The 12,784-nt window shown below is 38.1% G+C and overlaps 1 protein-coding gene across 4 annotated transcripts in view; it reads left to right on the top strand.

The window, feature by feature from the left end:
• RB1CC1 (RB1 inducible coiled-coil 1) overlaps positions 1-12,784 on the top strand; it is a 171,237-nt gene that overhangs the window by 52,308 nt on the left and 106,145 nt on the right. For 3 of the 4 annotated variants that reach the window (XM_075063021.1, XM_075063020.1, XM_075063022.1), the window contains 2 exons: positions 9,129-9,331; positions 9,666-10,101. In XM_075063021.1, the coding sequence (XP_074919122.1) occupies positions 9,129-9,331; positions 9,666-10,101 (639 nt within the window). Of the gene's footprint in view, positions 1-7,990; positions 8,056-9,128; positions 9,332-9,665; positions 10,102-12,784 lie in introns of those variants that run through there. The other variant, XM_075063023.1, reaches the window with a different exon arrangement.

The following is a 12,784-nucleotide window of genomic DNA, read 5'->3' as shown; positions in this document are numbered from 1 at the left end:
AGATACTCTAATAGCACCCCTTTGGCCTCCTAAGTTGTAGTGCAAGGTTCTTATTATGACCTCTTTTGCTTCTTCCACTTAAATACCCCCAGAAATGGAAAATTGCTTACCCTCCGATTCAGTTTTTGTGAAAATACTAGATTTCAGGATTCTCACTTCTGGTTCTGAATTCCCTAGCATATGAGAGAGGAATATTCCAAGCTCTTTAAAGTTTTGTGGTCTAAAAGGGTGGCAGAAGTAGTGGAAGCATGAGCCACTTCTGCTATGGTGTATCTTAACTGCCATCATTGGAACCTCCCAGTCAGTTCCTGCGTTTATCAGGATGCAAAGGCTCCACAGTAACCAATCTTAATATAAAAAAAAGAGGAGGGAGGAATGCCTCAAATTGGAACAAATGAACATCAAAAGTGGAAGATAAAATACCACAGCGAAAGAAGACTCTCTGACCTCTGAAGGGAGTTGATGGCTAAGAAAGAATGTAAAAGAAAGTTGCTCTGTCATGGATTGAACTCTGATATGCTCTTCTAGCTTCAAGCCAGTCAGATCATAGAAATGTAAAATATGATCAGCAGAATAGACATAATCTTTCTATTGACATCATTACTTAAGGAATTGGTGTCAAATTAAATATAAAGTTGAAGGGACCTTCTTACGTTTTAGTATCATTTAAGTTAAACTCTAAAGACCTTGAAACATTGAGTGTAAAGAGTATAAAGCAAAGAGCTTGGAAGGAATGGAACATGGGAGTAGGGGGAAAATATTCAGGGGACAATAATTTCATTAGAGATGGTATTGCATCATAGCATCTTGGATAGGAATTTGAAGAGTTATGCACCTTATCCTTGCATAACTTGGTATAAAATGAATTGGTTACTAGAACTTGAAGTTAACTAACTCTGACCTATAATCACTATATCTAGGAAAGCAACCTTCCGTGTAAGCAATTTCATCTCTTGAGTTACCAAATTGCTCATAAGGAACTTTCATTGCCTGTGATAGAATCACACTTATGACCCATGACATGCAGGGATTTTATTGGAGATTTTTTAAATTGTCAAGTCCCACATGAACCTGAGAAGGGCATTGCAGTAATCTTGGTCTGCCTTTAGACAGTGTGATCTAGGCTAAAGTGAACCCCCTTGGAGCTGATCTTCAAGTTACAGCCAAAAGGTGAAGAAAGTAGTAAATATTTTGCCATGATCTTTTGCTACCTGAAGTACTAGTAGAAAGGGATTCCAGAATTCTTTCTTCGTAGGAGAAGGAAGAAGTGGCTTTTGCTAGCATGGTCTCTCATCAGTCCCTTATTCATCAGTGGTTACAAGAAGACAGCCTGATGTTCTCCACTGGAAGAAAATCTGAATTACCATTATCTGACCTCTTGATCACTTGTAGTAATAAACTACAGGTAAATTCAGGGCAGCCCAGAGGGGGGACAAGTGGGGCAATTTGCCCCGGGCCCCGCACGGGCCCCCACAAGTGTTTTTCGGGGCTCCTGGAGCGGGGTCCTTTACTCGCTCCGGGGCCCCTGGAAAACTCTCGCGGGGCCCGGGGCCCCAGAGCTTCTTCAGCTCCGAGTCTTCCGTGGTGGGGGGTCCTTCCGCCCTGGGGCGGAAGGACCCCCCGCTGCCGAATTACCGCTGAAGTGGGACCCGCTGCCAAAGTGCTGGGTCCTCGGCAGCAGGGGGCCCCTGCTGTGGGTCTTCGGGTCACTTTGGCGGCAGGTTCCGGATCAGAAGGACCCCCCTGCCGCCGAATTACTGCCGAAGCGGGGGCCCGTGCCACCAAAGACTCCAGCCCCCCTGAATCCTCTGAGCGGCCCTGGGTAAATTTAGTCTATGTGCAGACATCTTGTCTTCCTGCTAAGCTTGTGTTGACCAAAAATGTCTAGTCTTCTCTTACCTATTTGTATTTTTCTGTATACAATATTTGTATTTGTATTTGGAGAAACTGATCTGACAATTGTCACATCTTTTCAAACCAGCTGAGAATTTACATTGTAACACTAACATCTTCATGTAAGAAAGGGATTAAATAACGTTGGTTTTGTAACTTGCATTTTTTCGTGCACACTTAGTAAATAAAATTAAGGGTTCAGCCTGACTGTTGTAAAGAACCCTAAAGTATAGGGGTTGGTTCTGAGGTGCAAAAGTAACGTCTAAAATCTGTAATCCGTGACAGCCTCTTGTAATTTACCATTGATATGAAAGCTGGATTTCCAAACAGAGCTTTTTCTTCTGCATTACCTCTGTATGTGGCATTAGTGAGACCACTACTGGGTTACAGTGTCCAGTTTTGGTGTTCACACTTCAAAAAGGATGCTGACAATGTGGAAAGGTTTCAGAAAAGAGCTACAAGAATGATTTGATACCTAGAAAAATATGCCTTACAGAGAGTGACTAAAGAAGCACCATCTATTTAGTTTATCTAAGAGAAGGTTAAGAGCGAATTTGATCATGGTTTACAAGTATATATGCAGGGAAGAGATCTGATAGGAGATTTTTTTTAACATTGCTGAAAAAGGAATAATAAGATCCAATTTTTGGAAGTTAAAGCAAGAGAAATTTAGATTAGAAAGAAGGAACACTTTTAGCAGTCTGATTAACCACTGGAAACAATGTACCTGGGAATGTATTGGATTCTCAGTCACTTTCAGTCATTATGTCAAGACTGGATATCTTTGTAAAAGATATTTTGTAGTTCAAACTGAAGTTAGGGGCTTCATGAAGAAATTATTGGATGCTGCTCTTTTGTCTGCATTATGCAAGAGGTCCAATTAGATGATCACATTCCCTTCTGGCTTTAAAATCTGTTCATTTTCCTCTGAGGTAAGGAAGGGGCCCAAGGCAATGCAGGATGCCTGTCAATCGCTTTACCTTTGTAAAAAAACCTCCCATGTTCCCTGAGGAGGTACTCCCTGGTACAGGGTAAATAATAAAGATTCTTCTGTGCCTCCTTGTTTCACTGGGAGCCCTACACCCTGCACATGTCTATCTTCAAGGCAAAAGTTCTTACTGTTGGTGTCAAAGATCACCCATAATGCTGACCAGGGCAGTGCATTTGTGCACTAGGATTTTCCTGTTACCTGTAGAGAGAGGACTTGATTAAGGGAGAAAGGTTATTTCACAGCTCTTTTGGCCATGAAAGCCTGTACTCAGCCTTGGTCCTAAATGGTTTGAAATGCCATATGGTGTTTCTTGATCAGCTGGACTTTCTTGAGCTTTGATTCCTCAGTCAGCAGAGGGAGAGTGCTTTTCTGGTAACCATCCTGGCTTTAGGAAAAGCAAAAGAACCTCCTGTGTGATGGCTGAATGTGACTGTGGAGACATGATTTTTCTGAGATCTAAAGGGAGAGTTCTGGGGGGATATTGGAGCAAATATGTATGGTCTCCATCTTTAGTTTTGACTTTGAATAATTTTTGAGCCTTTTTATGTCTAAAATTGCTTGTGATGCCACTAGAATATTTCAGTATCAAGTAGAGGGTAAACTAAGCTCCCTTTCGCTTCTCTTCCTTTGGGGTTTTGCCCCAATTTGTAGAGGATTCTTAGTGTACTAAAATGAGCACTTTAAAAAAAAAACAAACCCTCAAGATAAATGTTGAATATCTTCTTTCATTGGGGAACAATGTTGGATAAGATGGCAGAATTGATTGCAAGGTGGCATATAAAAGCAAAAGGAGTTTAAACACCCCTCCCCCAAAGGGAGGAGGGAAGGCAATTTTAAGGCCCAGAAAGGACTCAAGGCAGATATAGAAAAGGTAATTTCTATGGTGGATTAGGAGATCTGAGGGGAAACTGATATCTGCAGACAAATGAATAGGACTGAGGATAACCTGAATTCTTGGAGGAAGAAGAAGAAAATCACTGGGGTCTAAGATGGGTGAAACCATACAGTATTCTAGTTACTGATTGAAGGGTCTTGCCTCTAGGTGTGCACAATAGAGGGCAATCCATAAAAGGAATAGTGGACTTGGTAATGAGAGAGGAAGTAGTAAGTATATAAAGATTATGTCATGTTTCCTAGTCAGGCATAAGCTATGCTGTTCTTTCCTTACCAGCATACTAAGCATTTGCTATTCTTTATTTTATTTAGACCTGGCAAGAATCATTTTTACACAAATCCACTATTTTAAGTTTTCCCCTCATTTGAGATACTCTGGGATAACTTTATCCAATCAGCAGATGGAGTTAATACTACTGTCTTGTATATCATTCCACATGTTTAAGGTTTGCTTACTCTCACTTGAGCAGTTTCTGTCTTCAGCAGATAGAGTGGCTTGCTCACAAATGAGAGCTGTAGGAGGCTTTCTAACTGAATGTGAGGCAACATACACATCATGATATATCTATGTCAGGTGATCATCCTGGCAGACGAGCAGGCAATCAGTTTTAGCAGAACTTTTCTCCCTGACTTGTAAGAGATGCTCAGACAGATCTCTGAAGGAAACACATGCTAGGGGAAGCGTATCACAAGCTCAAGACCTTCACTACAAAAAACAGGATGACTGCTTCTGAGAGAAGCGATTTTTGACTAGCCCTCCCTTCTTTCAAGGCTCTGCCTCATGATTTTCTCCAGCCAAGCAGTTGGCTAAGTCTAGGCCAAGTCTAGAGCCCTTTGCAGGAACCCTACAAAAATGTATTGCTCATGACCTGTGTAGAGGATATTCATTCTCAGGCTTTCCTGGAGCTCTCACTAGTGACTAATGCACGGAGCTGGAGATTGGGAGTCAGAGATTCTGTTCCTGAATGTGTGAATTTCGGTTAGATGCTTCTCAGAACCTGTTTTGTATCTAAAATTGGGAAATAGATATTCACGTCTATGTGTCTTCTATTAGATAATTTCAAAGTACTTTAGTGCAATGTATTGTCCTCTTAGGGAGACACAGTAATACAATGCATGCTCCTTTCCTTCTCAAAATCTGTTGAAGGGTATTTCCATTGTGTCATGGGACTGTTTCTGGATCTTTTCCCTTTACGTTTTCTGACACCTATACTTGTATCAAGAATCTCAAATTTTGTAAATCATGTATGGAGTGTGAGGTCCCTCTAAAGAGTTCTTTGAATTTACTTAAATCATCTTGAGCCTGGAATAGTTGTCAACAGAGATTTAGATGCGAGATGGTGGGGCAAGATTATTCATTGACCACCTTGCATTCATCTCACCATACAGACGTGTAAACCATGGTCCCTGCCCTGAATATCTTACAATTTCTATGAAACAGTATATAGATAAAAAAGGGATGGGGATTGATATAAGACTCTGAAGGCATCATTTAAATTGAGTTGTATCTGATAGTTTCCTTGTCAGTTCTGGATGTTGGGATTAATTTTTTTTATTTTTCTTTACTTATCTGTTCTACTTTTTGCACACTAAATTGCTTTATCTCTAATGTCGAGTATGGGAGGGCTTGTAAGAAAGAATTGAAAAGAAGATGAGGACAAGAATTTTTAATAGTAGAGAAAAGATGAGGAAAAGAAGCAGAGTTAGATGGTGAGTCAGGTGAGTCAGGTGAGCAAGGAGGCACAGTCAATAGGAAAGTTCAGTTTTTGGAGCAAAATATACTGAATAGTGAGGTGGAGTTTTGGATCAATTAATTTCTATTTACAGAGCCTTTCGGATAGTAATCCACTACCAGGAAAGGAAAGCTTTCATGGAGAGGGAAGACCGTAATGTTTCCAGTGCACGGGCTCTGGAGAAGGTTAGAGCCAGTTGGGGAACAAAATGTCAGAAACTAACTCAAGGCACAGCCTCAACACATGACATAAAAAGATATTAGGTCCAATAGATAACCCCTTTTTGACAGTCCAACAGTGCTAGAATAGTCTTTGATCTCTAGTGGTCTCTCATGGGATAGAAGAACTATCCACTATTGTTATAAACAGAGGAATATCTGAAGTACTGGAATGTGGGAGGCATCCAGTCTTTTTTTCCTGAATAGGGAGAAGTCGTCTTGCTCAGATGGTCATCAAACTGATGGGGGAAACCCAATCGCTTGGCAAATAGTCTAACTGATTTTAAACTTCTCAGCATGTATCTTCAGTGTGCCATGCCATGGTGTTCAGTTGAAGGAATTGCTCTGTAAATCTGTTTGTGTTTGTGGATGTCAAATTCTCATTTTGCAGGTGTTTTGTTTAGGCACCCTTGAAATGTTGTGGATCTTCGTACATGCTCTGACTTCTCTTTATTAAACATCTTGATGGTATTTTTTTGGTGGTGAAAAGAGGAATATAATTGGGTGGTGTCAGAAGGTAAATGCTTTCTTTATAGATGCTTACCCTACAGTGAGGCATTTTGCTATCTTGGTAGCTTGTTTTTAGTCCTGTTACATTCTTTCATATATAAATACTCCTTGGGGCATTCAGCACGAAAAAAATCAAAATTATGCAAATGTAATTTGTCAAAATAACATCACATAATCACTCTAGTTTAAATTATTTTGATATTTTTTTTTAAAAAATGTCTGTCAGCAAGTATGTCTGTAACAATGCAGGCACACACAAAAATTCCCCCAGGAGTAGAAATTTAAAGAAACCCTTATGACAACCCAATTCCTGTTTATCTGCTCCCTTCTGTGCCCCCTACCCTCCCGAGCCCAGCCAGGGGGGCCAGACACCTGCAATCCCTTCCCTCCACAGCGTACCTGCGGAGCCTCTCCCAGCCAATACAGCTGCACCCCATTCCTTCCCAGAGCCCAGACACCCATTCTCCCCGCTTTCCCCTCCTCCCCCCAGAGCCTAGGATCCAGAGGTAGAAACAGTCTGATGCTTGGTCCCAGGCTTCCATGGTATTTCCTGTCCCTCTCCTTCCCTCAGGGCATGTTGGAAACTACAGGTGCCAGGAACCCTCTAGCTCCTTCTCCCTCCCCCCAACAGTGTCTTGTATGTTCAAGCTCGACTCTGCAGAGTCCAGTGGCACCTAGTGATGCCTAGCAGCACTGCAGCTCATTTTTGTGGGGAAAAGGAAATTCTGCACGCACAATGTTAATTTCTGCAAAATTCTACATTGTGCAGTGGTGCAGAATTCCCATAGGAGTAATGTACAGTATGGGGTAAACTATTCCCTCTTCTAGTGGCTTAGAATGACAACAGAGTAGCAACAATTCCATCCTTCTGCCAATCTATTGGACAACTCCTAGAGTTTCTGGTGTACAGAAACCAATTTAAGAATGTATCCCAAAAGATGGTTTTTGTTTTTGTTTTTTTTTTAATCTGGTGATATGTTTACTTTTAAATGTTTACAAGACTTTACTATGAAATTTTCAGGTTTTCCTGAAGACTGTATAAATACACAGCTTTATAAACACAGCTGCTACCCAAGAATTCATTTTGCCGATAGTCTGGAAGATAACAATGTTCAAAAGGTTGTTAAATTGGATGTTGTGGAATATTGTCATGTTGCTAGAGACTTGAAGCGGGATCTGAAAAGTTGCATGATGTTTTAAAGTCAATTCTAACATTTTTTGAGAGGCCTACATGTTTAAAAATGTTCAAGTGTTGCTGCTTAGTGTTACAAAACCTGACTGATTTAGGGCCCTGTCTCATTTTCAAAAGGAATTTAGGCAGTTAGGAGCCAAAGTCTGATTGACCATCACTGAGAGTCAGGCTCCCTTTTGAAAATTAGATTAGGCTTCTAAAGCAGGTGTTACAGCACTGAGCGCAGCAATGCCTGAGTAACTTAAAATTTGGGAGCTAGATTATCTTCCTAGAATAAATTGCCTAACATTTTGGCCCAGAATTTTATGTACTACATCATCATACACTCAGTAGCAAATGTATTCTGAAGAATGCTTATGTGTTTGGGTTTTAATATTGATCTCACTATATATGAATAACTTAAAAAAGAAAATCAATCTTATTCTAGCTTCCACACACAAAACTGTGCATGTGTACAGTTGACCATGGATGATGTGCAGTCACCGCTTAGTTAAGTGTGGAATCTACAATAAGTATCACTGTTTTCTTTCCTTTCTTTTTTCATAGGTAGAGAGGTTGATATTAAAACCAAACACATAAGTATAATCAGGAGGACATTGCTTAACAGAATGTGCAACTTCAAAGGTATGTAAAGATTGGGGTGTAAACTAAAAGACTTCTCTTTAGTTATCTTTCCTTCTTTAATGTAATTATCTTCCTAAATTTAAGTACCTTGTTCTTTTTAAACTGTTAGCTGTAAATTAGTACATTTCCTGTTTGTCATTACAATAGGAAAATTTGCAGTTTTTAAACTTGAAAAGCAAAACAAAACTAGTTGTAAAGGGGCAGTACTTCAGTACATTGTTAATAGGATGCAGAGTTTTTAATGTCCGATTCAGCTGTATCTTGAGTTGATGATAACAAAACTCTTGACTCTGATGGCTGTTAAATGACATGTGAAATAAATTCGTGGTGGTCACCACTTGCATTGTGGGCACTTTTCATTGCTACTCACGTTGCACCTGGTTTGTTAAGAATTAATTTAAATCTTCCTTTGATTAATTTCCTCATCTCCTCATGCCTTCCAACCTTCCCTCCTACCATCTTCTTCTTGTGCTGTTTTCCAAGCTGCCTCTTTACATTTAGATTTCCTACCCTTTGTTATGAGCCAAATAACCACTTCTTCATCACAATGTTTGTCCTCCTGAGTTTGCCTCTTCTGCAAACCCCATACTCCAAAAAAAAATAGCATAATACATATGTGTATAAAAAGTGATGATGTACACTGCTTTCATATTTGATCTGATTTCTTGTTGGAACAGTACTGGCTAATTTATGTTGTAGGTTTCTGGGGCCAGGACTGTCTGTCTTTCTTTTGGATTGATATGACATTCAGTATAAAGTCTTGAGTAAAATGAGTTTCTGTCATCTAATACAATTTTTGTTAAAAATAAAAAAAAATGTAAAGAAAGTTTGTATTACTTTCAGTAAATGTTTTTAGGGATGAGGGCCAAACAACTGTACATATTTAAACACTTCCTTTTATACTGTCATTGTTTAATTTTCTGTTAGGTGTCGCAGTCCATAGTTTTTTTGAAGTGTGATAAACATTTGAGTACTGCAGTGAATGCATTACTGCATTGAGTACAGGTTTAGACTGATAATTTAATTCTGTTAATTTACTTTTTCTTTCTTTTTTTTTTTTTTTTTTGGCATAGGAAATGTATGAGGTTGCAAAGAAGCTTTGTTCCTTTTGTGAAGGTCTGGTCCATGATGAACATCTTCAGCACCAAGGCTGGGCTGCCATAATGGCCAATTTGGAAGATTGCACATATTCTTATCAAAAGCTGCTTTTCAAGTTTGAAAATGTATATTCAAACTATCTGCAGTCCATAGATGATATTAAGCTGAAACTCACACAGTAGGTTTGCTGTTAGAATCTTCAATAAGAAAGTGCCCCACACAATCACTGCATTTAAAAATAAGTTTTTAAGATTTTATATTTCCACAGTTCTTAGTAAACCAGTAGAAGTTCTGAATTCTGTACATTTGTACTACTTTTGTTGTATTTGGTATCATACAGTAGGTAACTTAATATGTTAGAAATATTCATTCCCTATAGCTTTCTTGAAAGCTTACTCCTGGGGGAATTCTGCACCAAAAAATTAAAAATTCTGCAACAAAAAATTGCCTACCTTAATTTTTTTGTAAGATTAGTTTCTTGATAGATGTTTTGTTTGTCCTTTATTTTAAAGCTTGGGGACAGCTGTTTCTATAATGTCCAAGATCCCGCTGCTGGAGTGCCTAACCAGACATAGTTACAGAGAGTGTTTAGGAAGATTGGATTCTTCTGTTGGGCATGGAGGGGCAGAAAGTGAAGAAACCGAAGATGAGAAGTCTGCTGAACTGGTGCTTTCTTCTGATATACCTAGAGTTCACAATAAATCACTTTTAGGCTCATTTTGCAAGTCTGTGGAACATTCAGCCCTGGACAGCACAGATCCTGGAAATGTCAAAGAAGATAGGGAATCCAGTCAAAACACTACTGTTGAGGACAGTAAAACTTCAGTGGAGCTTAACGAGACTGATCTGCCTTCTTTCAATGTCTCTCTGTTGGACTGGATAAATGTTCAAGACAGACCTAATGATGTGGAATCATTAGTCAGAAAATGTTTTGATTCTATGAGCAGAGTAAGTTCACGCTTAAAAAAGATGTTTTAATGAAATAATAGGAATTTCCCATTTAATCTTTGTTTGGTTTCCAGATGCTGCTGCTATTGAAGTAAATGTTGATCTAACTTCAATTGTTTTAACTTTGTTCCTCCTGCAATTTTCTGTATTTGAAATAAAGGAGAAAATGGAGAAGAAAAAATCAAAGGGCTGCTTAGTTTGAAAATTTGGCCATCGTGAGATTGGTTACAATTTCATGAGATTAGTTGTCGACTGGTTGGTGGTGGGTTTTGTTGGTTTTTTTTTTAAACTAAAACGGCATTTATTTTTGTGGCTAGCATGGCAACACCTTTTTCTTTTTTCTTTGCTAACTTTGTGATGTTACTTACCCAACAAAATATACCCAATCTGTGTGAAATCAAGGATGTTCCTGATGCCACGGATGTATAACACAATTTCTGTTAAACAAAAAAGATTAAATCCTCTATCATGTTAAAAACACAGGAAAAAAAAATTGAGCCCATTAAATGGGTTTTGACATTTGTACCAGCAGATAGATATAGATATGTTCTCAGAGTAGCTTATATCTAGCTGGGTGTTCCATTTCTGTCTCCAGTAGAGAAGCACCATGCTCTGAGTAATTTTTAGATGGTAGCTTGTTAGTGACTTTATTATCTTACTTCTTGATTTTTAACTAATGACCTTTGTAGCCTATTAAAAACCTCTTCCTCATGAATTCTTTCTCATTTCTTACTAGTTGTAATATGTAATTCTTAGTTTAAAACAAGATTTTTAAAATTTTATATTTTATTTTGAGATCTTAGTTTTGCATTCATTATAGTTGTGCAACTCCAGTAAAATGCTCCCTGTAAACCAACACAGCAAAAGTCTCTGGTGTCATGAGGAGGAGCGAGGGGCACTCTGTGAGTAGGTGTTCCTTTTTTGAGTTTTTGCAATTGATACTTGAGCTGGCTTCAAGGAGTACAGGCTAAAGACTCTCTAAATACAAGCTTATGTCACAGGTGGCTACAACTAGTTTCATATAATCTGGTCTGGTCACTGCAAAGGAACCAGCTTTCTCCTGACCTATAATTGCAGAGACCAACCCAGCTGCTAAATTACCAAGTTTCCCCTTGACAACAACAATTCAGTTATGGAAGTGATGATATGTAAGTGAAGATTTGACATATTTTAGATTTAATTAGAATTCCTAAATTTTATTTGCAAAGAACTTAAGTTGCAACAAGCACATTTAGTTGCAACAAGCATCCCTTCCTGTTTGTGTGTGTGTTTTGGCTTTTTTAGAAAATCTGATACATTTTCAGAATGATTCTAAGGCTTCCGTAATCAGTATTAACTTTGTGATTTGATCACACTTAAAGAGAGAATATGTGGCAGACATATTACAGTACGCTATTTAAAAAAAAAAAAAGGTAAATTCTGCTTGTCATATGAAAAGGTTTCTGAGCAAAAAGTGGGAGTCTGCAATCAGTTCAGACATTTTCCATCTGTCCTCCTTGTCTGGTAAATACAATTGGAAACAGGTTCCATTTTTGGTTCTGCACATGAAAGAAAAATTCTTAAGGCTGAAATCTGAGTATCTTCTGCCCAACTCCCATTGTCGATTACATTTACTTATCAGGTTCTATATGGGGATACCTCAGGGCATATTCTACCAAATTTAAATAGAGGTAATTGGAAACAGAAATTAAATTTTCAAGTGCAAAATGTATTACCTTTAATGCTGTCAATATTATCAGCAGTGTGAATGCAGCACTTGGAATACTGAGTGACACAGAGGCAATAGGAGGAGTTGAAAGACAGCTATTTTGTTATAAACGTATCGATGTTAAAGTGCTAAACCTGGAAAAGAACAATTTATAGGTTATATAATTCTAACCATTTCATATAGGTAACATTTTGAAACATTTGTAACATAGTGTACTTTGACCCAACTTTCCTTTATTCTGTGTGTGTGCCCTTTGCCTTCATCTAGGCAACAGACCAGCCAGAAACATTTGTCATTCAGCTACTGCAATTATATCTGACCTTTTATTGCTTAACTATAATTGCCTTCTGTAAATATTCACAAAAGCTGAAAACTGAGATGATTCCTGTTAAAATACAGTTGCTCTACTTCCAGTTATGAAAATAATTTTAGATGTTAATTTACTTTGAAAGCTTTCAACCAGATTTTTGCATCTCTTCGGAGAGTAATGCTGTCCATAAGCAGAACAAATGTAGGTGCTTGATCGGTTTTGACCTATTTTTTCCCAGAATAAAAACATCAAAGCAGCATGAGAGTATTTAGTTGTAATTACAACATTTTAATTTATGTTGTTTCAACAAGGATACAGACAACAAACAGCTGAGTGTTTGAATACCGTTGATTTAAAATTAAACTTTGAAATTGGAACTGAAAAAAAATATTTAATAGAGCTGTCGATTAATCGCAATTAACTCAAGTGATTAACTAAAAAAAAGTAATCGCGATTAAAAGCATTGATCAATTTTAATCGCACTGTTAAACAATAGAATACCAATTAAAATTTATTAAATATTTTGGATGTTTTTCTACATTTTCATGTATATTCTGTCTAGTAATTGAAATTAGTGTAAATTTTTTTATTACAAATATTTGCATGGTAAATAGTATTTTTCAATTTACCACATACAACTACTGTAGTGCCATCTCTTTGTCATG

Source organism: Chelonoidis abingdonii, chromosome 2, assembly GCF_003597395.2.
Source record: "Chelonoidis abingdonii isolate Lonesome George chromosome 2, CheloAbing_2.0, whole genome shotgun sequence".
In the NCBI taxonomy this organism is placed as follows: domain Eukaryota; kingdom Metazoa; phylum Chordata; order Testudines; family Testudinidae; genus Chelonoidis; species Chelonoidis abingdonii.
This window is presented reverse-complemented; position numbering and strand designations above follow the sequence as displayed.